Consider the following 25,141-nt stretch of genomic DNA (forward strand, 5'->3'; position numbering starts at 1 on the left):
CTGCATCTTTGTGCATTCCCAGAGCATCCTGTATAACCCTCTATTACCATAATGATCTTTGACTGTATGAGCTACCCAAGGGCTCTAAGAGAATGTTAATTCCTGCATTCCCAGGCCAACCAGGCTGGGCACACAGCTGATAGGACTCTTGAATCCTGACTAAGAGATCCTGCAGGTCAAGGGCTCATACTCTGGCAGCTCACTCATCTCTCTGCCCTTTGCTTCCTTGCCTGGTAGGTGGGGCTGATCATGACATCTTGGTTGGGGTAGAAGGACTCTGGGGAAACTGCTAAGGCAGTTAGGCTCTGGAAGCTGAGAGCTGTGTAGGACCTTTCCCAGTTGGTGAAGGGCAGGTTCCCAAGAATAATTTGCTGAGTGAAGAATAGGAGTTCAGGCCACCTGGGCACCTTCCTCAGATCTGGCTGGCTGAAGCAAAGAAGGCTGCTGAAGTCATCGCATGCACTCCTTTCCCAGCTCATTTCTGGGTCATGGAAAAGGTTTTTCCAAGAATGACAAGTCCCATGGAACCAGCCTACTGCTATGTATTAGCTGAGCAGGAAAAGCCCATCCTTTCTTATGCATCCTCATTCGTTCATTCTTTCATTCAACGAACACTGCACGACAAACCACTCTGTCCACCAGAGGAATGGAGATGAATGACGCTAGTTCTCTGCCCTGAAGGAGTTAGCCTGGAGAAAAAATTGGACACTGCTTCCCTTTTGGCCTCCCTGTACATCTCCTTTCCTGCTCCCCTGAATTCCTTCTCACACAGCAGCCACACGATCATCTCAAACAAAGTAGATTCCCAGCTTAAAGCTTCTAAAGACCTCTGTGAGGCCCTCCAGGATAGCGGGAGGTAGATGAGCAGATAAACTTGTATTGAATTTAGGGCACCTGGACTCTGTAGGACTTCTACAGAGCTGCCAAGCAATTTGGATATCTGTTTCTGTCCCCACTCCTAAAATTACTGCTTAGGGTGCTGGAAGTCTGAGCAGGGTGAGGGCAAAGGGTAAAGATACACATACTAGATGATTCAAATCCCAGATCTGTTGAGTTGCAGTCTGGCTCATGGGAGAAATTCTTTATTTAGATGCTTCAGTGACCAAAAGATAGAGCATAAGTGTGTGCGCGCGCACGCACACACACACACACACACACACACACACACACACACACAATACACAAAGGCATTTACAGGCGAAGGGACAGGGAGTGGAGGGAGGAGCCCACGAGAGCAGATGTGGACTTCTCTGACCCAGTGAGGAGGGACCTCAGAGGGTGACCCTCCATGGAATTCCTGTTTGAAAGCTATGAGGTAAAGTCCACTCCCAGTGAAGTCCCAGGCCATAAAGCACAGCAGTGTTGTAGAAATCTACATTTGGGGCTGGGGACATAGCTGTTTCCTCACTGCAAAAGCTTACACCAGCTCTCTTTTCTATTCCTTTGAGGGTCCATCTTGCTCCTTGGTCTCAGAATCTCCTAGTGGATGATGGGGGCGGACTAGCACCACAGCAGCCTGGGTGGATGGTCTGCTGCGCAAGGGGAACAAGAGGACCAGTAGGGCCAAAGGACAGCAGTCAATCTCGGAGCTGGCTGGTGTGAGGGCAGTTTCCCTTTAAAGGGAGAGAGCCACCCAGGAAATTTTTACGTGGGGACTTTCCCACATGACCCTGTGCCAGAGCACCTCTGATGGAGGAGAGGAAAGGCCTCTGTCGGCATTTTCTGTGATCCCACTGGGCACTGAGGCCTCCTTCGGCTCCAGCTTGTCCCCAGTTGCTGCAGGTCCTTAGCACCATTCGGGAACTGTGGAGAAGGGGAAAGCGGGATAGCAGTGCTCTGCCAGGACTGTGTCGCTGCTCCAGGAGGAGACTTCACAGTGGGCAGAAATCTGGACAACTGGCCAGCATCAGATACCAGGCTCAGGAAAGCTCACACTCTTTGGGGGGCGGGAGTGTCACATGAACTCCAAGCCTCCATGTGGCAGCCACTTCCATCTGCCCTTTCCTACCTAGGCCAAGGCTTGGAGTGAAAATTCCGGGTTTCACTGGAGATGCCTAGAGCTTAGGGAGACCTCTGTTCTTTAGCTGCAGGGAGTGGTCCATAAGTGACCTCTAGTGGAAAGACAGGCCTGGGGTCTCATGACATACGGCCGGGAAGGGCTGACGAAGGGGAAAGGCCATCCTCCAAATTACCACCCTGGGAAATACCAAGTCCTGTCAACATCTCTGCTTCCCTTACCCTGACCTACAGGGCCGATTCCAAAGGGGAGGAGAAGAAGTAGATTTGCCTGGGCCAATCCGAGGCTGTATATGGTCTACTCCTGCCTCAGGCCTGTGTATTCTCCAGGTGTAAGAAAGGAAGAAGAGGGAGCCAAGGGCTGACCATAGTAACAGAAAGCTGGCTCATGGCTGGTTCAACTTGGGTTGCTGGACAGAAACACCCCTAGTTTTCCAAGGTGGTTGAGTCTTTCTGAATGGGTTGCCTTTGCATGGGAATCTGGCCCAGAGGTGATGCCACGGTTTTTGGTGACCTGTAATTTGAGAGGGAACAAAGGCATAGGATTAGTTTGTGGTGGTTGTGATGGTATCCCAGGTAGCTTATTCTAATGATAGTACAGCTCTTTCAGGGTGTGGAGTAATGAGCAGGGCAGCTTTCCTTTACTGAGGACCACTGCATGCCAAGCACAAGGCCGGGTGTTCTGCTTTCAGTATACTGTTTCATTCTCTGCTAATTTTGCAAGGCGGGGGGACCAGCACCCCCATTTTATATACAAGGAAACTAAAGTTCAGAAAGTACAAGTGACCTGCCCACAGTAAGCTGTTTTAAAGTGTGGTAGATTCAGGACTGAAGCCCATGCATTTCCTCTATACTGAACCACTTGTTCTGCCTGTGGGGCTCTACATGACCTGGATGGGATAGAAAGACCATTCTCCCCAGCACATGGAATCAAGTGGCTCTCCAGTCATGACCTCACTAGTATCACCTGATACTGTCTGATTTGTTTTGGATTTGTTTAGGATCTCTTTCTACCATCAGAGGGGGATCAAATGGATCAGAGAAAAGCATTGGTCTTGGTTCCTACCATAGCCCTGGTGCTCAAAACAGGGTTTGACACATAATAGGTGAACAATAAATCGTTGGTGAGTGAATGAAAGCTTATCTCTAATAGCTCCTCTTATCAGGACTAGGACTTCACATATATTATCTGTAACACTTACTTCATCCCAAAAGGTGAGGAAGAAGAGCTCCATTTGGAAACAGCTGAGCAAAATGAATGGGCTTTGGAGTCAGAGGTTTGAATACTGGGTCTAACTCCAAGTAACCATGAGATCTACGGCAAGTTACTTAATCTATCTGATATTAGGTTTCCTTGGGTTGTAAAGGGTGGGGGGAGTCCTAGTTCAGAGATGCTGTTGCAAATTAAATGAGATTGAATTACGTGTTCAACAAATTATACTATAGTCTTTGTTTTGCTTTTTTGTACCATAATCTTACAGAGAACAAATCGGAGGCTCAAAGAGGTTTATTGACTCACCTAAGGTCACACAGCTGGAAAGTGTAAGAAGAAAATAATAAACAACACTAGCACTTTCAGGTCTGGGTAGCCCCACGGTAGGGTTCTGACTGGTTCCGAGCTGTTTGCCAAAATTGCCACCAGCCAAGCTGCAATGCTGAAAGTGAGACACAAGCCAAGTTGCGAGGGCTTGTCTCAAATCATATCTGAGGGGAGCCTCACGAGTTCTCCCAGTTAAAGATGCATCTATCAATAAAGCCACAGTGTGGGAGAAGAGACTTCAGGCAGAGCAGAGAGGACCAAGAATGTTTTGAGCCTAACACTCTGCACTTTTACCACCTTAATTCACTTGCTCTGTAAGCAATGCAGAACCAATCATCAAAGTCAAAGCAGTCATCTCAGCAGATTTGCCTGAAACTGTTTCCTCATCCGTAAAACAGGGATAATTCCTATCTCCGAAGGTTATGTTGTGGCACACCGTCCACACTACCCTCCTGAGAAGCAGGGACTGAACCACCTGAGCCCTCCCAGCCAGACGTGGCCTGTTCGTATCACATGGCACCACAACCCCCTGGTCAGCATTGCCCTGGAGGAGCATGCTGTGAGCCTGCCAAGCCTCAGTGTGAATTGTAGCTCTGCCGGTCACCTATGTCTGTAAGTCAGAATAATAACCCTTTCCTCCAAGGACTACTGTGAGGATTACCTGAGAGAATCTGCTTGGCATATGGCCTGCAACAGACCAGGAGCTCAACCAAAGAATGTGAGTCATTTTCAAGATTATTACAAACAGACAACTCTGTTAAGTCTCTTCCCTTTAAAGCACTTACCACCATTTGTAATTATTGGTGGTTTGCATGGTCATTGTTTTTGTCTCTTCCCATCAGAATGTTAGGTTATCAGAGCAGGGACTGAGTCTGTCAGACTGGGTCTGTCTGGGCTACCACTCAGAGGTGTTCAGTATTTGATCAATGAAAGAACCTGGTCATATTTGATAATAACCTGTAGAGGGCGCTCTTGCCACAGAACCAATGGCAGTGAAGACTAGGGTCTTCAAGCCAGTGGTGGGTTGGGGTTGGGGAGTGTCCCCAGTTAGACTAATAACATGTTGCCAAAAAATTTAGGAGACCACTAAGGGAATCATTTCTGTTTTTCTACTAAAACCTTCAGCTCAACAGGTCTAAAGGCTGGGGAGAAGCTGACAGGAGAACTCACATAGGGGATACTTCTGTTGACTGACCAAGCTTCTGCTAACTAAAAAGAAAAAACTGCCAGGATTCCTTTTTAGCCAAGGAATACCTGGCTTTGTTCTGATTCCGAAGCCCTGAGCTCCTGCTGCAGACCCATGAATTTCAAAGTGTGATTACTTACTGGTTCTTGTGTTTGAAGCCGCTGACATGAGCTTGGTACTGTTCTATGGAGTTCAGCACTATCTTGCATGTCTTGCAGGGGTAGCCCTTCCCGGCTGAAACACACGTAAAAGTCAAGATGCTTAGTAATCCAATAAGAAGGGACCTGGGGACTCTGTGCTTTTCACAGCATGTGCAAATGCCCTTCTGAAGATGGACGAGTGGAGTGAGGTTAGGTCATTGGTCCTGGTAAGAATCCCAGAGGCCTCAATGACTCAATGATCAGGGGCACATGTATGCCTGTGTGTTACCTGGAGCTGGGAACCTCCTTGTCGCCCCCCCCCCCCCCAACCCTGTACCCTTAGTCCCAGCATGGAGCCTGGTCCAGAGTAGCTGTCTGCTGAGGAAATAAATAATTGATAGAACAAAGAAGTGACATTTGGTGTAACTGTCTTTTCCACCTGGACTGTGCCCTTAGATGAGAGATCTCTGGGAAGGCAGCCCTCTCCTTGGGCTTGCAATAACAGTAATTAACAATAAGGCCTATAAGGAAAATTAATCTCTCTACTGTGGGGCTCACAGATACCCTTTCTCACTAACAGGGCTGGTCCAATGACAAAGTGGCCTTTCTTCACATGGTCTAGCAGAGAGAGCATGGGTCAGGAGCCAAGAAATGGGGCTGGACTCCTGGCTCTGCATTCACATGACCTTGGCTAAATCCCTTTGCCTTTCTGATCCTCAGCTTTTCTCAACTATAAACCAATTATACCATACCCATATTTACAATAAAAAGCAGTTACTATTTACTAAGTGCCTGATATAGTCATGCACTTTATATTATTTTGATTGATGCTCATAAGGATCCCATGAAAACCATTCTTCTCTTACAGAGGAAGAAAATAAGGCATGGTCACATGTCCACGAACACAGTTAGTGAATGGCAAACAGGAGTGGCTGACTATGAGGTTCTACTTACCTAGCATGCCTGGTGCCAGCTGAGCAAGGCAGGCCACTATACACATGACTTCAAAAGCCCTCTGACACACCTTTTGAGTCATCTGCCATCCTAAAACCTCACAGCTCTGGAGTGAGATCACCTAGGTTCAAACCCCAGCTCCATCATTTCTTACCTGTAGGACCACAGGCTAGGTACTTAATCTCTCTGAGATGTGTAAAACTGGGGCTTCCCTGAGACTTAGGTTCCATACCTATAAAATGCAGTTAATATTAGTATTAACCTTATAAGGTTATTGTAATCATTCAAATAAAAGTAACTGACACATAGTAAGTGTCCAGTAAATATGAGGTTTTGGCTTATTTGTATTTCACTCTTATAGGTTCCATGAGTGATGCTGGCAAAAAAGTGGAGAGTATCTTTTAACCAGCCTACCATGGCAGCTGGGAACACCAACAATCTCCTCTAATTCAATAAGCTAGCCAATGTTCCCAGCTACCTTTGTTTCTCTTGTATCTTCAGGTATTTCCTGGAAGACATATCCTTTTAAAGTATTTAAGGGGAAAATTATTGCAATCAGAATTCAGGTCTTTTTTAGATACTGAAGGCCAGAATTCATGGTTCAACACAAACAGGCAAAAGACTCATAACAGACTAGCAGAACCACCATCCCTGCAAGGTCCAGGGTAGAACCTGCGGCTGGTGTGGGGGTAACAACCACCAATGGTTAAGAGTCACTGATGCCCAGATTACTACAACAGCTCACTCATCATCTATTAAACACCAAGCACCATGACAAAATTTTAGATACTTATGCCCTTGGATTCTTATAACAATACTGGAAGATAGGTAGGTGGTTTTCTTCATTTATCAGAGCAGGAAGCAAGCTCAGGGAGGTTAAGTGACCTGGGGTCACAGCTGGATTTGCCCTCTGGTCTGTGAAGCCCCCATCCTTTTCTCTGCACCACAGGTCTCTGGACTCTTCTATGCAAAGTACATCTCAGTGCAGAGTATACTGATCTGTAAGCTAGATTCAAATCGTCACTTGGGGTAAGTGAAAAATTCATTGGTGCTTCTGAAAAACAGCTTTGTTCAGTACCCACACTCATCCATTTTTACCTGGTTTTCATTTGACATGTTTGATATTCTGGTTTCCCCCTGTGATCTTATGAAAAATAAGTCACTAAAGCTCATTTTAAAACATCTGATTTATTTGGAAAAGCACCTGTATCTCCTCCCTTTACTGCCAAGACCTTGAAAGCCCTGTTTACAACTGCTTCTCCATTTCCTTGTCTCTCAATTATTCTGTAACCTATCCCCCTACACGCACGCATGCTCTTTCTGAGGCCAATGGAGGCTTCCGTGTATCTAAACTTAATGGACAAATGGATGCTTATGCAACCTTTTTGTATTTGGCTTCTCAACAGCGCCTTACAGCACAGGTGATTCCTTTCTCCTTCGGTCTCCTGCCCTTGCTCTCAGCATGCCACACTCTTGATTTTTCTTCGCTGGTGGTTCCTTCTCAGTTTCTTTTGCTGTCTCTTGTTTGACCTTTGCCATTTACTATTGCCAGTTTCAGAGGTTTCAATCTTAGTTTTCTTTCTTTCCTTTTTTACTATTTTAAATTGTGGTAAAATACAAATGACAGAAAGTTTACCATCTAATCTATTTTAAGTGTCCAATTCAGTTAATGTTAAAGGACAGTTCTGGGTCAGAGAAATTTGTGTTTTCATCATGTTAAGTATCTTCACATTATTGTGCAGAACTTTTGTCATTTTTGTGAAACCACCAATCTATACCCATTAAACTCCCCATTTCTCCCTTCTCCTAATCCCTGGCAACCACATTCTACTTTCTGTTTCTATGAGTTTGACTACTCTAGATATTTCGCACAAGTGAAATCATATAGAAATTTTCTTTTTGTGACTGATTTATTTCACTGTGTATAATATCCTCAAGGTTCATCCATGTTTATAGCACATCAGAATTTTCAGAGAGCTCAATCTTAGGCCCTTCACTCCTCTCTCTCCAAATTCTCTAAGGGATCTCATTCATTTCCCTGATTTCAAGTACCACTTATTAGCTTCAAACATATGAAACTATCAATATATAGCAGTTTCTAACCACCAAAATGGTGGTATCTCTAACCAAGACCTTTCTTTTAGGTCTACACCTATGTATCCAACTGCCTCTTGAACATTCCTACTTGGATATCTCATGGGTGTCTTAAACTCAGGCTGCCAAAACCTGGTTATTCACCTGTGGCTTAAGGCTAAACCTTGACTGCTCACTTTCCTTCAGCTCCCACACTGGATGGCCAATTCTACTTCCTATCTACCTCCTGAATCCATTTACTCCTGTCTATCTCTACCAATGCCACCTTAGTCCAAGCTCCCATATTGCCCACTACGAATTACTGCAACAGCCTCACTGTTGGTCTCTCTCCACTACCCTTCCTCCTCATTCTAAACCATTCTCCACTTTGTAACTAGAATGCTCTAATAATGCTGAAGATGTGAATGGCTTCCCAATGCTCTTAGGATAAAGGCTCAAATCTTAAACATGACCTACAGTGCCATGATGGGACACCTGCTCATCGCCCCAGCATCATGTTGCCCCACACTATCCCTTTTGCTTCTGGGAGCCTCTGATCCTTGCTCCTCCATCTTAAGTTATCTTCATAGCATACCATTTGTTTCTCTTTCTAAAACTTGCCACACTTGTAGTTAATTGCTCAATGCCTGTCTGCTCTGCTAGACTCTAAGCTCCATAAGAACATGGACATGTAATTAATATATGTTATATACACAATGCCTCTCGTATATTAGGAAAGAGCTCAACAAACATTTTTGACTTTGTATGAAATGAATAGACCTGAAAGCCTGTCCCATGTACAGAGGTTGAAGAAACTAGGGGATCAGAACAGGGCAGAGAAAGCAGACCTGATCTGTGCAGGAGGCAAGGCCCTAAGGAAGGGAGCAAAGGTGATAGGGGGTACAGAAAAAGAGGATTCCAGTAACCCAGAAGGGATGTTGAGAGCTCTAGTGACTGAAAGCATTTGGCTACCTGAATGATATGCAGGGCTTAGTTTGGCATTCTTGAATAAATGAGAGAAATGTGGGCCTGGAGTACAAAGCAAACTCCAAGTCTTGTTTAATCTGCTTGGTAGAGGCTACATCTCCCCCTTGTGGGAGACATCTGGACACTCTGGGTCATCCATCTCTCATTTGACTCATACTTGTCATGATTCATGCCAGAAGCCCATGGAAACTATTCTGTGGACCTAACACAGAACCTTACCTGGATTTCAGTGTTGGCTGCCACAGTCTAGCATGGGATCCTGAACAAACCATTTCATCTTTCTGATGCTAATGTCCTCATTTGTAAAATGGGAAAAATCAAATGTGCACAACAGAGTTGCTGTGAGTATTAAACCAGGTAATTACATGTGAGAGCATCTAGCCTAAGGCCTGGACTATGGCAGCTATTGGTAAGTGCAGGATGACTGTCTGAAATAATGAATGAACAAGGGTGGACTGAAGCCAGCAGGGAAAAAAAGCCAAGCTGCTAACAACCTAAATCGTTTGGGAAGGCAGAAGTCCTGTCAGTGGAAGTCCCTGCTTGCACATCCTAGGTCAACACCCCACCTCTGTAAGTAAGAAGGGGGTCACAGTCAGTTCGATATTTCTGCTGACACCCTGTACTTGGAGTGTCTCCAGCCAAGTACACTCAAAGCTGGAGGCAGGGGGAAGGAGTGTAAGTTTTGGAATCAGACAGAGCCAGAGACCCCGACTGATGCTGTCATTTATTAACATCAGGTCATATCAGCTGCATGACCTCAGCATGTCACTCTGAGTTTCATCTTCTTTACTTGTAAATTGGGAAAATCACAAATTATTTTATAGGAATGCTGTGGGGATCAAATTATGCTGTATACATTAATATCAAAGTGGGATGTGATACCCTTTCCCCCCACCTAGGTTTTCATGAAAGAATTTAGTTGATCTGTGAAGAAATCAGATGATTTAAGCAAGAAAAAAGTATCTAGGATACAGTTCTAGGATTAAATATGGTAATTTAACCTTAGACAAATGGAGGAGGGTGAATATAAGGAGAAGGCTTTGGCTTGAGATAAAAGAAAAGAATGGATACAAGTTAAGATAAGCGGCCTGAAACACTGCAGTGCCTGAATCCTGCCAATAAAAAAGAGACAGTGAGGGAATGGCCAGGCAGGACCAAGTAAAGCAGGGGCAGGGACTAGAGCAAAAGAGGGTCAGCTGTAAATCTGGCTTCCAGAGTCTTTCAAAACACTGAAAGATACGGTAACAAATGTTTAGCACTGCCTAGGAGAGGCACGTACTCTTCAGCTGACTATATCCCTTTCTGGCTTTTTCACTTATCAAAATTCCCCATCTAGCGTTTGCAAGCATTTGAATTTGCAGTGCTTGCTTCAGAAGACCTAAAGAGGAAAGGCATACCCTTGATGGTCCAGGGAGCTCTAGCAGTCAAGCCCTGATCCAGCTCTGGGTGTGAGCTAGGCCCCTTACCTGAGTCAGTGACAGCAGGGTCGGCAAGCCGTCCGTAGTGTGCCATAAGTTTGAGTTTGGTCTCCTGTTTCCTGTGTTTCTTGCCCACATAATGTTGCTGAGCCATGACAGGGTCATTGAAAGTCGCGTGGCAGAGGCTGCAGAACTTGTCTGGGTCTATCATCTCTCTATTCTGGTGCAAGGCTAAGGTGGAGGCCATAAGGAAAGGGTTTGTAAGGCGTTTCGACAGAGCTGTGGTGAGAAAATTCAAACAGAAACAATGAAAAAACCCAGAAGGTGCCTGGCTTTCATGTATGCTGAATGCAAAGAAAGGCTGGGTCACTAGTTAATCACACTTGCATATGGGGCACTGCCTGTGTGAATCACAAGGTGAAAATCTTCTCTAATTGAGAAGATATGGGGGAACCCAAAGACCGGCTCCTTTGTTTGGCAGCTTAAACTACTTTAGGCACGTGAATCCCTATTTTCTCATATTCTGAGGAGGTTTTGCACTTCTGCTACCCATCTGCCAAATTACAATAGATGAGAGATGTACATGCTTGCAGTCTTTTCATCAGAACTCCCCAGAATCTCACAGCACATAGGACAAGAAATGTGGGTGTTTAATTCCCATCCTTAAAGTACCCCAGTTATAGATCTGCAAGCCAATGCACAGATGCACAGCCTGAGGTTCTAGAGGGTCATTTAGAAAAGGCGCCACACTAAGGGGGCCTTTTGAGCTGCACTGCCTTCTAGGCTGAGTCGGGAGAGGAGAATGACACTGACATTTAGTTACCAGCTTTGTATATACATTTTCTCTTCTGGTCTTCTGAATTATGCTCTTCAGTAGGTATCATCTTGCCATGATATAGAGAAGAACCAAGGCTCAGATGGGTGAAATGACTTACCAAAGATCACTCAGTTAATGAGTGAATCCAGGTCTGTGTGACCCTAAAGACCATGCCCTCTTTGCTATGCCAGGCTGCCAGAGTGTGGCAGGGAGACAAGAAGGCTACAGCCCATGCATTTACCTACAGAAAGCATCCCTGGCTCAGGTCTAGGAATTCAGTTAATCAGAGCCTGGTATGGGCATATGTGTAAACCTCCTGTGGGCCAACAAATGTCCTGACTATAGGCTGCACTGCTGCTTTAAAAGGTGGATGCCATGGCTCACTAATGAGCCCACGTGGCTGGAATGGTATCAATCCAGTAACCACTGCTTTAAGAATGTGGCCTAGAACCCCCACCAACAGTGGAGGAGGGGTGGGGTTCAGCAGCACTCACACACAGATGCTCTTTCATCCCTTCCACTTCAATGGGGGAAGTTTTGAGGATTTTCAACAAGCCAGAAGAAAGTTGCTGGCTTTTCCTACATGGTTTTCCAGTACAGAGACTCTTAATTCTCCTGGCTATTAATTTTCCTTAGTCATTATTTCAACAAGTCACTGGAAAAGTAATGTACATGTTGCAGAATATTCAATAATATGAGAAAATATTCAGTTTGTGGTGTTGAGTGAAAAAAAAAAGCAGGTTATATAGCATACTATTTATTTTGTCCTTAGTTCTGTAAAACAACTGGTAATATGTAGAGAAAGACCAAAAGCATTGAGTAAAAGGATACTTTTCAGTATTTTCCACCTTTTCTACAGTGAATGTAGATTTTTGATATCAGAAGAGATAATCATAGTCATTAAAACATAAAGGTCAATCTTTAAAAGATACTAAAGAGAAACATCAGAGGTGAATGGTTCATTAAAGTTGGAGGAACCATTTAATGGACATCCAATAAAAATGAGAGCTATGGGAGTCTTCTTTCAGGAAACAACTTGAAATATAGAAAGAGAATTCTACAGGACTGTTCACTGTAGTGTTATTTATAAATACCAACAAAGGAGAGGGAGAAAACGTAAATATTCATCATTAGAGGATGGCTAAATGAATATGGTGCAATGGGATATTGTCATTAAAAATGTTTACGAAAAACTTTTTAATAACATGGAGAAATACAAATGTTCTATTAGTGAAAAGAGTATAAAAGAAAATTATACACACAATATGATCATATCATTACTAAAAGACATATGTGCAATCTATATGTGTGTACTGGTATTCTGAAATGCTGCCAACATATTAACAGTGTTTCTCTCTTGGTGGTTGGATTTGAGTGGTAGTTACTCTTCTCTTTGTACCTTTTGCATTGTTTGAACTAGAAGTAACAATGAGGAGTATGCATTGTTTTTATAAAAACAATAAGGTTAAAGTATTTTACATTTATATACATAATCTAGACACACATAAAACAAATATAGACACAGATACACACACATACACATAACAAAAGATTATAGGAGAAATAGTACTCCAAAATGTTAACAGTGGTTGTCTTTGAATAGTAAAATTATGGGTATTTTTCTTTCCATTTATCTATATTTTCCATACTTTCTACAATACGCTTGTATTACTTTTACATTAGAGAAATGTTTACTTTCAGAAATATAGTTATAAACTCATGTAATAGCATGGAAATGTGCTCTAACTAAAAAATTAAAAGTTAACGCAAGATACAAATGGTACATGAACTATAATTATATAAAAATATATCTGTTATGTGGCAAGGGCCAAAAGTAAATACGAAAAATAAACTTTTCAATATGGAATCTTTGGACCAGGAATATTCCAGGGAATTTTCCCATTTATGGAAAGACAAGTTCATATAAATCTAAAGATAAGTGATCTTACAAAGTTCTGTTCTTAAGCTAGTTTCCTTTGGCCTAATGTTTTGGTACCATAAATGGTACCAACAGTGACTTCACATAAAAAGCAACTAGTACAACTTAATGACGAACAAATCGGAAGCAAGGCCAATGACATGCTCTGGGTGGTGAATGCCTGACCAACCACTGCATTTTATGTGGGGATTCCACTCACTATCGTGGTTGTGCTGCTAATACCGACAATAGAATCTGCTGGGTACTCTCTGGCAGTCCAGTGGTTAGGACGTGGCGCTCTCACTGCTGGGGCCCAGATTCAATCCCTACTTGGGATTGAATCCCTGCAAGCCATGCAGCACGGCCCAAAGACAAAACAAAACAAAAAAATCCTAAAATGTCATTTACTGAACATCTATTATGTCTCAGGGCCCTTATATACATTATTTCATCCTCCTAACGTATGAAGTAGACGATATTATCAACATTTTATAGGTGAGAAAATTCAGGCATGAAGTTGAGTCATACAGATGGTAAATAGCAGTGCCAGGATTTAAACTTGGGCATCCATGACTTCATCTGTTGTATTATTGCTAGAATACTAGATTTGGGTGTGGTAAGACAGTATAATTATGAGTGATTTTTTTTTTTTTACCCTATTCTTCAAAGTCTTCTAAAACATAATTGTCTTGTTTTCATAATATAGCAATTCAAAAAAGGACAAGTATTACAGATAGTATAGTCTACCTCTTGGTCCAAAATAGAGAAGAAAAATTACTGAGAAAAAAATGAAATAAAGATTAAAGAACCTACAGTCTTGACTAACTGCAGTTAGCAGAGATGTAAAATCCTAAAAAGTCAGTAGTTAATGAGATGAAAATAAAGGCTGAGCCCCAGTGGTGACAAGATAAAGGGGGTTATTTTAGAAGTCACTGCCCTAGGAATGGATTCATGGCAGCTGCAAACACTGTTTGTTGGGCAGTACTGGCAGTGCTGAAGTCTTCAGCTTTGAAAGGCAGGTCCTTGTCTTAAGGAGAACAGGCAGCTTAGAGGATTAAAGTGAACAGGGCATAACCTGAGCACACAAAAAAGACAAGAATCTAACTTTTACCTTGGAATACATGGTAATAAGGGCAGGTGGATGCTAGGAGGGAAAAATCTAAGTGAGAGAGGCAGGAGACAGAATGCTCTCCTGGTGTGCATAGCCTGGAGGACTTGGGCACTCCTGAGTTATAATTATTTGTCAGTACAAAAGCTCAGGGCTAAGAAGCTTCTACAGAGAAAGACTGATATAACCAAAGAAAGGAAGGTTAGGTGAGTAGGACTCTGAGGCTGCATTTCAATGAAGCTGTGTCTACTCTGATATTTTTAAGGGCTCTCAAAAGCAGTTCAACCTCTTCAAGTCTGTGGCCCCAGTGAGCATTTCTGGGAGCACCTGGCATTGGTGCCTTGAGGACGGGAGGGGTCCCGATATAGCACCACTCAGGAAAACCAGTACCTTCCACCTTAGTGGATTGCTGCTTCAGCTTTAAGTTCTTTGCGTGGGTCTTCCCCAGGTAGTGCGACTGGGCCACGACAGGGGAGGAAAAGGTCATGTTACAGATGGGGCAGCACTGGTTCTTGTCTTTGCTTCTGCTGCTCTTCTGGTTAGGAGAAAGAACACAGGTCTGATCACGCCACTGCCCGGCCAGAAAATCTTCACTGGTTCCCCACTACCCATAGGAGAATGGGCCTTCAAGGCCCTCTTCACATACTGACCCCAACCTACCTTTCTGGATTCTTTCTGAGCTACTTCATCCCATGCTCTACTCACCATTCCCCGTTTTGTTCTCTGCTACTTCCACGTTTTACTTGGGCTGTTCCTACTGCCTAGAATGGTCCTCCTTTCTTTCCTGCCTGGCATATGTCTGCTTAGCCTTCAAGGCCCGATTAAATATCATCTCTTCTGAGAGACTTTTACTCAAGAAAATTACTCAGTGAAGAATTATCAACCTGCTTTGTGTGATTATTCCAGGAAGAATTAGCTTTATTCTTCCTCTATACTCCTGGAATACATTAAATAGACCTCTATCATACCACGTGTCACCCTAAACTGACAGTATTGTAGCTTAGGAGACTTTCCTGTGGACTAAAGTTCAACGTTTGGGCAAAGACTGTTAGACTCATGTATGTTTCCTATCCTTAGCACCCTGGTGGAGACTGGCACACAGCAGATGTTCAGGGTTTATTGAACAAGCCCATTGGATTTTATTTGATGATTATGACTAGGCTAGAAAACAATGTATTTCAAGCCTATATTAAGGGCTTCCAGGATCTCTTTCAGGTCTGCTCTCTGAATAAAATATTCATTCTAAGATAGGATTTTTCAACCTTGGTACTATTAACACTTGGGGCTGAATAATTCTTTGTTGGATGTGGAGGAGTCTGTGATGATCTCATTTGAACTACTGGACCACCCCGAGAGTTGAGGGATTGGAGATATAAAGAGGTAAAGTGACTTGCCCAGGGCCACAGAGTTGATATTGTCTTTCAGAATTCCACATCATAAGGAGGGCAACTAGGGGGTTAGTCCAGTGAATGTGGAGAAAGGATGAGCAAGGCCCTTCCAAACCTGTGGCCCCTGTGATAGGGAGGCACAGTTTGTAGTGTAAACTCTAATTCACCGAACATCCACTAGGAATTGTAATTTGACTTCACGATACCCTTACAAGGTAGCAACTATTATCTCTACAGAGAGGTTAAGTGACTTGTCCAAGGTCACCCAACCAGTAAGTTCTAGAGCTAGTATTTGGCCCTAGTCTGCTGACTTATCATCCCATGATATTTGCACAGCCTGCTATGGAACAAAAATAATGGTACACCTGAGGGACTGGGGTTGTTTCAGCATAATTCTCACAGTATTGCTAAGGCAAAAGCAAATATGTTTGCATCTTGATCAGAGCAAGAATTTGGAAAAGTGTTCCTCCCACTTGTTTATTCCCAAGTGCTAAACTCAGTTCTTTCCATTGGATCTCAAGAACGTAAGCATTCTGGTTTCCTTCCTCTTTCTCTTCCTGAGTAGGGCATGGACAGTGGTCCTACTCTAACAAACCATTCAATGTAATATATAACAATGGATCCATTTAATGAGCCCCTACTATGTGCCAGGCTCTGTGTTGGGTGCTTTAATAAACCTTCCTTCATTTTTGTTTGGAAAAATCCTGAAAGGTAGTTGATATTAGCACCCTCATTATTACAGAGGAAGAAATCAAGCCTCAGAAAGGATCAAGACTTGCCCAAGTCACACAACAGGGCCAGGATTTGAAGCCCAGTCAGTCTGACTCAAAGCCCACGCTCTTTCCACCACACCAACCTGCCTGCTGGCTTCATCAGGAAGCGAGTGGTCTCAACATGGCAGCTGGATTACCTGATCTGAGTCTAGCCTCTTCATTTCCCCCTTTAGTGTCTCCATTCCATGGATTGCTAGGTATCTCTTCACTTTGTTGGCATGTTTTTTGCTCTGTAAGAACCCAGGAAAAAGATCAAAGATAGCCAAATGCCATTTCATACCTAAGGCACTCAAAAATATCTACTAGATTTTCAGTGGTTCATCCTCACAGAAACTTTTGAGGAGGAGAGGGTAGGAGGAAAATCTAGTTTATTGAATTTCTACTTTGTATAAGGTACTTAGATGCTGTCCAATCTAATCATAAAAATTTATGAGAAAATTATCATCATCTCAATCTTATAGATGAGGAAACTGAGGCTGAAGATAATGAGGTTTCTTGACCAAGATGAGTAGCAGAGTTGTGATTCAACTACAGGTTTATTTAAAGCCAAAGCATAGACTTTCTACTACACCAAGCTGTAAGGGAACATTTAAGTACAAGGATCTTGATTTGGATGGAGAAATGAGACTCAAAAAAATTAAGTAAATCAGTCAAATTAAGACTCAGTCAAAAATTAAGCCAACATGCATGGAGGCAACATCTGGGTGGCTAAGAAGGAATTCACTGTGCAAGCCAGAGAGAAGAGGGGGCTTGGCACTGGGTCTAGAAAGTACTAAGGTACAAGGGCATACCTGATAGTGTGCCAGCTTCTGGGACTCAGAAATGAGCAAGGCGCAGCAAACCTTACACTGGGTGTTGGTGAAGAGACACTGGTTCTTCTGGATCATGTGTTCCACTACAGAGAGAAAAATAAAAGCTCTGTGAGTTAAAAACCTGCCTCAATAGCACTGTCTTTGAAAGCTGCCTCAAATGCAGGCACTGAATAATGGAATGCCATGCTATTAAATCTGCCACCCCTCCCCTAAGGGTTTTCATGACTCAGGCTATATTCCTGTGCCACCAAACCTATAACTTACTTTATAATTTTATGTAGGCTAACTTTCTTTACTAAATTCTTTTAAAAAGGAGTCTTCAAATTACAAGCTTAAGTAAAAACCAATAAAAATGAATACATTAAAAAAGAAACAATTCTATCTAGATACTGGAGTGAGAAGCTTGCAGAGCTTCCTAAAAGGAACATTAAGAGAGTGGAAACTGTGAGGAGAGGTGTTAAGACATGGTAGCAACCAACTGAGACGTCTTCTCAGGTAGAACTGGAAGGACTGAAAGACTTGAAAAGGAAATAATTCTCTTACTGTTCTTGATCTGATTTTGAAATATCTAAAATTGCTCAATATGTCATGTAAGTTCTACAGTGTAGGAAACCACAGTATTAACCTGTACTTAATTGTTGCACCTGGAAAACAAGGCCTTACTTTTTGAGGAGGGAGTAAAATCTCACTCCAGACATTTCTATCACCATGACATTGATAACCTAAGGCAGGGATAAGTCTAGAAAACCATGATGAGATGGCAAATCCATGTTTTTTATCTTCTACTCTGGATCAAAAAGTGGACAAGATTTCCTGGAGGGAACTTTTGGGTGGGGAACTTTTAAGGTTCTTCTCCCGCAAGAACGAAAGCTTATTTATAACAGCCCTTTTGGGAAGAAGGGGTGTTGTCTGGCTATATTTCTGCTCCTTGGAGTCCCTTGTTTATTTCCCCATTTGTCTCCTACAGTGTTTGGTAAATTATTCTGAAAGACTTTGGCTGCCTCAGCCATTCTCAGAGAAAAAAAAGGAAGTGGATGCGTGACTAGATCTGGGCCAGAGCTTTTTAATTTTTATTTATTTATCTTTGGCTGTGCTGGGTCTTTGCTGCTGTGCATGGGCTTTCTCTAGTCACAGCAAGCAGGGGCTACTTGTTGCAGTGTAAAGGCTTCTTATTGCAGTGGCTTCTCTTGTTGCAGAGCACAGGCTCTAGGGTGCATGGGCTTCAGCAGTTGTGGCTCCCAGACTCTAGAGCACAGGCTCAATAGTTGTGGCAGATGGGCTCGGTTGCTGTGTGGCATGTGGGGTCTTCCTGGATCGGGGATTGAACCCGTGTCTCCTGCATTGGCAGGTGGATTCTTTACCACTAAACCACCAGGGAAGCCCCTGAGAGCTTTTTAAAGGGAGGGTGAGAGGCTCCTCAGAATGCAAAGCCCACAAGGGGAAAACGTTACCCAGGGTCCAGGCATCCTCTCCTTGCCTGGAGATGTTGGATTATTTTATTAAAGGAGATGGGGTTCCCTCTCAAGAATATTCAGAATCTGATTCCCAGAGACTAAACAGGGTAAGGACTATGTCATTTATGACTTTGTATCCCCAATATCTAATAAAATGCGTGACCCAGAATGGTAATCATTAAAAAGTCTACAAATAACACATGCTGAAGAGGGTGTGGAGAAAAGGGGACTCTGGTGGGAATGTAAATTGGTACAGTCACTATGGAAAACACCATGGAGGTTCCTTAAAAAACCGAAAAAATAAAGTTGCCATATGATCCAGCAATCCCACTCCTGGGTATATATCCAGACAAAACTATAATTCAAAAAGATACATGTACCTCTATGTTCATAGTAGCACTATTCACAATAGCCAAGACATGGAAACAATCTAAATGTCCATCAATAGATGAATGGATAAAGAAGATGTGATATCTATATACAATAGAGTATTACTCAGCCATAAAAAGGATGAAATAATGTCATATGCAGCAATATGGATGCACCTAGAGATTATCATACTAAGTAAAGTCAGACAGGGAAAGACAAATACCATATATCACTTACATGCACAATCTCAAAATATGACACAAATGAACCTATCTATGAAACAGAGACAGACTCATGGACAGAGAACAGACTTGTCATTACCAAGGGGAGGGAGTGGGAGAGGGATGTATTGGGAGTTGGGGATTAGGAGATGCAAACCACTATATGTCGAATGAATTAAACAAAAAGGTCCTACTGTATAGCACAGGGAACTATATTTAATATCATATGATAAACCATAATGGAAAATAATACGAAAAAAATACCACTTTGCTGTACAGCAGAAATTTATACAATATTGTAAATCAATCATACTTCAATAAAATACATTAATCAAGTCTCTGAGGCAGGAATGTCTGGCATATGCAAGAAATGAAGAGAAGGACACTGTGGATACAGTATGGTGAATGAGTGAATAGTGGTAGGAAATAAAGTTGGGAGAGACAGCTTGAGGCCTACCTCAAGTATCAGATAATGCTGAATCAGTACAGGCCTCATAAACCATGGTCTGAACTATGGATTTTATTCTTAGTGCAATGAGAGGTGACAAGATATGGCTTACGTTTTGAGATTAGTCTGTTCATCGTGTCAGCAGACTGTATGGGAATAGGAACGGAAGCAGGGTGAGCAGGGAGGAGGCTGCTGCAGTCTTCTAGGCAGCAGATGACAGAAATCTGGACCAGGTAGATTGTCAGTGGAGATGAGGAAAAGCGGATGGATTTGGAATTATGTTCTGGAAGTAGATCTGACATCCAATTTCTCTGACTGGATGGAGGGGGTGAAGTAGGACAGGAGTCAGGGATAACTCCTAGGTTTTGAATTTGAGCAACAAGTAGACAAGAAGTGGAAGAAGACAGTGTTGGAGGGGAAATTAAGACTTTTCCTTCAGCTATATTAAACATGAGTGGTCTATCATACACATGGGTAGAGATATCAAGTAGTCACCTAGAGATGCAAGCCTGGAGTTCAAGGGAAAGGTCAGAGCTGGAGATACAAATTGAGAATCATCAGTGTATTTATCATGTTTAAAGCGGTGGACTAGAAGAGGATGCCTAATGTAGATGGAAAAGGAAAGAGTTCTTGGGATTTTAATATTTATTTATTTTGACTGTGCTGGGTCTCTGTTGTGCGGGTTTTTTCTCCAGGTGCGGAGGGTGCGGGCTTCTCACTGCAGTGGCTTCTCTTGTTGCAGAGCACGGACTCTAGGGTGCACAGCCCTCAGTAGCTGCATCTTGTGGGCTCAGTAGTTGTGGTTCTCGGGCTCTAGAGCACAAACTCGTTACTTGTGCCACACAGGCACAGTTGCTCTGCAGCATGTGGAATCTTCCTGAATCAGGGATTGAATTAGTGTCTTCGGCACTGGCAGGCGGATTCTTTACCTCTAAGTGGACTGGATTCTTTACCAATCCCAGGGAAGCCCCTGGGATTTTGAGTCCTGGACCCTCCAAATTTAGAAGTCAGGCAGAGAAAGTGAAATTGAACATAAAATGAGTATAAGGTGGAGCTTGCAGCTATAGTAGAGTGAGGAGATCGTCTTCACCCAGAGCAACTATAAAACTGGACAAAGTTGACAGAAACAATCCCTTCAGTACTCTGGAAACTGATCAAAGGTACTTAACAATCTGGGAAGCAGTTATGCTTGCACAACTGCTGAACTCTGGTTGAGATGAGCAGGGATCTGGGACTGCTCTCATCACCTCCCGCACTCAGTCAGAGCAGAGGTTCTACCAGGAAGAGGCAGGATGTGAGAAGCAACAGCTTCCCCATGAAAGAGGAAATTACTTGAGTTGGAGTGGTGCACAATGCCCTGATCTTTTGATAATGTCGGTGCAAGTGATGGTCTCAGAGGCAGGTGAGCAGGAAAGGCCAAAGGCTCTACTATAACTTGAGGTTAGTCATGTCTGTGGCTGAGACTGTGTGGCAATGGGGACCTAAGAGGGCCTAAGGTGGCTAAATACTCCTGGCCAACTCTGGTTGTTCACATGAACATAAGTGATGCAAAAGAGCCTGACAGAAAGTAAAAGTTAGGGCTGACTTCAAAATGGCCTGAACTTTGAATGCCCTTTCCTACATACCCACAGATCCAACTGCAGAGGACTAAGGCCTTACTGACTCCAGGTGTTACTGAATCACTGCCTGACCACTAAGCAACATATAGACATGTGGAAGACTTATTATAAAAATAAACCAAAGTGGGAATATTTGCTCTTCAAGTCTTTTTTTTTTAAATATGGACTGCTTCACGAATTTGTGTGTCATTCTTACGCAGGGGCCATGCTAATCTTCTCTGTATTGTTCTAATTTTAGTACATGTGCTGCTGAAGCGAGCACTGTTCTTCAAGTCTTAAGCCACTACATAAGCAGTTTTCTTCCAAGCTTGGAGGAAGCCCTAACTATTCCATCATGAAATCACATGGAGAGACCAAGACTACATGAAAAAAAGAGATACCTAGTCAGCCTCCAGAAGTTCCATCCACTATTGTTTCAGCTCTAGCCACCATCTGATTGCAATTGCAAAAGGGACCTTGAGTCAGAACTGTCCAGTCAACCCTTTTCTGAATTCCTGACTTACAAAAATCTGCAAGAAGTTCATGAGGCTGAAGGAAGCTAAGGTCCACAGAGGGGAAAAAGACTTACATGAGTTATCAGAATTCTGAGAAGGTGGCCTGAATGTGCATCTCTGTTGGTCAGACACAACTCTAATCCATCTACCAATTACCACAGGGGACAGGTTTGATACAAGCAATTAGGTGCTTAGAAAATATTGGAAAGACTGAGGTACTAGGCTGAGCCTTCTGGAAATGTCTCCAGGAACAATGCATGCATTACTGTTCCAACATGTGAGATAGTCTCTGAGGCCTCCACTGCAGCCTTGCTGAAGTAAGAAGCTCCATGTCACTGAACAGGCCTCTTAACCTATGAAGCTGGAGAATGGATGGTGGAACACTGATGTGGGAAGACCTTATAGTTTTACAGTTTTTCTTGATAGTACCAATAGTCTCAGGAATGTGATTTTCACCACATTTCTACCTTCCAAATCTTATGAGAAAGCACCTAATTGGTAGGATTTATTTTGTACCTGTATTGTAGATAATCAGAAGATGTATGGGGCAGAGGCTGAGAGATCTAGAATGTGAAACAAAGGGCTGATTTTCACAAGGTCATGAAGGAGGGACAGCAAATCTAGCCATATCAACAACTAAATTAAATGTCAATAGTTTAAACAGCCCACTTGAAAGGCATAGATCATTAGAGGATAAAAAAGCAAGAATCATACAATGGAATTTTATTTAACAATAAAATGGAATAAAGTATTAATACTCACTACAATTTGGCTAAACCTCAAAAACATGCTGAGTGAGAGAAACAAAATGCAAAAGACTATGTATTGTATGTTCCATTTATGTGAAAAGTTCGGAGAGGGCAAATTTATAGAGACAGAAAACAGATTAGTGGTTGCCAAGGGCAGGAGGTGAGAGTGGGGATTTAATGTAAAACAGCACAAAAGAGGGACTTCCCCGGTGGTTCAGTGGCTGAGACGCCACACTCCCAACGCAGGTGCCCTGAGTTTGATCCCTGGTCAAAGAACTAGATCCCACATACTGCAACTAAGACTTGGCACAGCCAAAAAAGAAAAAAAAAAGCACAAAGGAACTAACTGGAGTGATGGAAATATTCTAAGTTGGCCTAGGGTTATACAACTCTATACTTTTACTAAATCATTGAATTGTACAGTTATAATGGGTGAATTTTATGGTGTGTAAATTACAACTCAATGAGAAAACAAAAATTATAACTAAGAGAAAACAAAAAACCCAAGGTGAGTAGGACTTGGTGTTATAAGTATCTATCTAGACCTCAAACAAATCATTGGACAAAGCGAGATTAGAGAAATGAATTGGTCTTTTAAGTGATTGTGTGCCCTCATACACACATAAACAGTTCACTTTCCAGAGCACAGCTGCTGTGTTCTCGGCTTCAAGGTCCAGAGCATGCCTGCTCTGTCCCCTGAGGACAAAGGTCACTTCCTCTTTGTGTACCCCCAACTTTTAGACTTTCTTACTGCACCCACTACATTATACTGCAACTGTCTTGGCATCTGCTTCCGGGACTAGACCACAAGCCCCTCCAGAGCAAGGACAGTATTTTCATCTCTGCAGCTTTGATTTCCAGCCAATCCTGGGAAGAGAGTATTTGTCAAATTAATGAAAGGAAAATGTAACTGTGTGCCAAACAAGTTTGAAAGTATAAGAATGAGGGAGATAGGAGCCTCATATTAATTTAAGAGTCACACAAGACTAGTTTAACTGGTAAAGTATATATAGGGTATAGGTCTGTCGTGTGTACCACCCCAAATTTAAACGTATCTTCCTTGGATGTGGTCAAAAATTTCATTTTATCCCATGGCAATCAGTTCACAAGCAATATATTAACTTCCAAGATTAGTCTGCTCAGCAAGCAAACAAATCTTTAGAGAAATCTGATTTCTCTGCAGATTACCTGACAGGATTAGCACAAAAGCCCAGTTTGTGTACTTCTGGGTTAGAGTTAAGCAGCTAGCTCTGCTAAGAACTGTGAAGTGGGTCACAAAACGGGGTCACAGCAGCTCTTTCTATTCTCCTCTTTCTATCTCCATCTTATCCAGGGCCAGGTCAAGTGCAGAGCAAGCTGGGAAGCTCAGAAATGCCCTCCTAGGTGGCCTTATGTATTCCATTCTCAACTTTGGGTCAAGCGTGGGATACAAACAAGAAGCTGGAGCCAAAGAATGCCCTGACCAGCTTCTCAGGCTCCTGGCCCCCATATTAGAAAAAGGACCCAGCTGGTGGAGACAAGAGAAGAGACACCAAAAAACAAAACAGGTAAGCCAGGACTCAGTCACCAAGTCCAGAAGGAACACTGAGGTAAGGAGGCGGCCTTCTACAGCCCTCGGAAGTGCAGGGCATGAAAAAAGGAGGCAAAAGACACTAGGGATGGGTGAACCTGGAAACTGGGACGGTGAAGGGGCTACGAGGCTGGCAGGGAAGGTTCTGGGGGTCTCCGAGATGGCCTAGACGACAAGCCTAGAGATTCCAGTCCTTGAATTCAGGAAGAGGTGAGCTCTGGTAGGTGACGAAGGCGGGGGAAAGAAGCCCACGGCCAGAGCGTGAGAAGGCCATTGACCATCTGCGCGCGATTCTTGGGGTGCCGCAGCCTGGATTTTTCAGGGGAGCTGGCCCACGGCGCCCGGGCCATAGCGTGGTGTACGAGTCAGGGAGTCCCCTGGCGCCTCGCGCAAGGGGGCGGGCCGAGCGCCAGGGGGTGTGACCGTAGACCTGGGGGCCGGTCCATGTCCCCGCCCCGCGCTTCCGCCACTCCCCGCGAAACTAGCAGGCGGGCGAGGGGCTTCCAGCCTCTAAAGCCCCCGGACTCACCTTCCTCCCTCCCCACTGGTTGCGACCCGGACACTGCTTCCCAGAGGCGGCGCGCCCTCTCGCGGTCGAAGCGCAGCCCATCCGGTTCCCGGCCCTCCCGCTCCTCCGAATTGTTGTACGACCTGGCCCCGCCGCTGTCCGCGTTCTCCACCGTGTCCAATGCAGGATACTCCATCTTCCCCGCAAGCTCTAACCGGCCGATAGCCGCTCATGAATCTTGATCTCGCGAGATGTGGCTGGGAAGATGACTTTGCCCGGCCAAGAAATCTCGCGAGGTTTGGGCACCGCAGGCTCCTTTGCGACTTTGGCACGAGCGCTTCTTTCTTATCGCTGCGGAGCTCGTGCGGTGGATTCGAAAGTCGGTTGTTCCGCGGCAGCCCCCTTCTCTGGGGCAGGGCCGTGCGGTCCTTGGCTCAGGGTTCTCACCTTGCTCACGGCCAACTTTGACACTTCTCATTTTGTTCTCATGAAGGCCCTGTTATATGGGAATATTCTTTTTATTTCACTAGTAGGGCAACAGAGGCTCAGAACCTAGAAATGATTTACTCACGAGTTCGC

General features: G+C 43.7%; 1 protein-coding gene and 1 non-coding gene across 4 annotated transcripts; both read right to left on the minus strand.

The window, feature by feature from the left end:
• Positions 1-1,032: 1,032 nt before the first annotated feature.
• Positions 1,033-24,832, minus strand: ZNF346 (zinc finger protein 346). Of its 3 annotated transcripts, none has more exons than XM_006076332.3 (7): positions 24,584-24,832; positions 17,110-17,213; positions 16,456-16,548; positions 14,548-14,692; positions 10,363-10,593; positions 4,883-4,976; positions 1,033-2,530 (listed from the first exon to the last, which is right to left on the minus strand). In XM_006076332.3, exons 1-7 carry the CDS (start codon positions 24,756-24,758, stop codon positions 2,443-2,445), a joined length of 930 nt encoding a protein of 309 aa, XP_006076394.1. In that variant the 5' UTR covers positions 24,759-24,832; the 3' UTR covers positions 1,033-2,442. The 3 variants fall into 3 exon arrangements, with proteins under 3 accessions (XP_006076394.1, XP_006076395.1, XP_044803712.1); XM_006076333.3 differs by having other exon boundaries at positions 10,363-10,545; positions 24,584-24,831; XM_044947777.1 differs by having other exon boundaries at positions 24,706-24,816.
• Positions 21,397-21,503, minus strand: LOC112587215. The gene has a single exon (XR_003111731.1). It is a non-coding gene; the product is annotated as a U6 spliceosomal RNA (small nuclear RNA).
• Positions 24,833-25,141: the final 309 nt, after the last annotated feature.

Source organism: Bubalus bubalis, chromosome 9 (assembly GCF_019923935.1).
Source record: "Bubalus bubalis isolate 160015118507 breed Murrah chromosome 9, NDDB_SH_1, whole genome shotgun sequence".
NCBI lineage: Eukaryota > Metazoa > Chordata > Mammalia > Artiodactyla > Bovidae > Bubalus > Bubalus bubalis.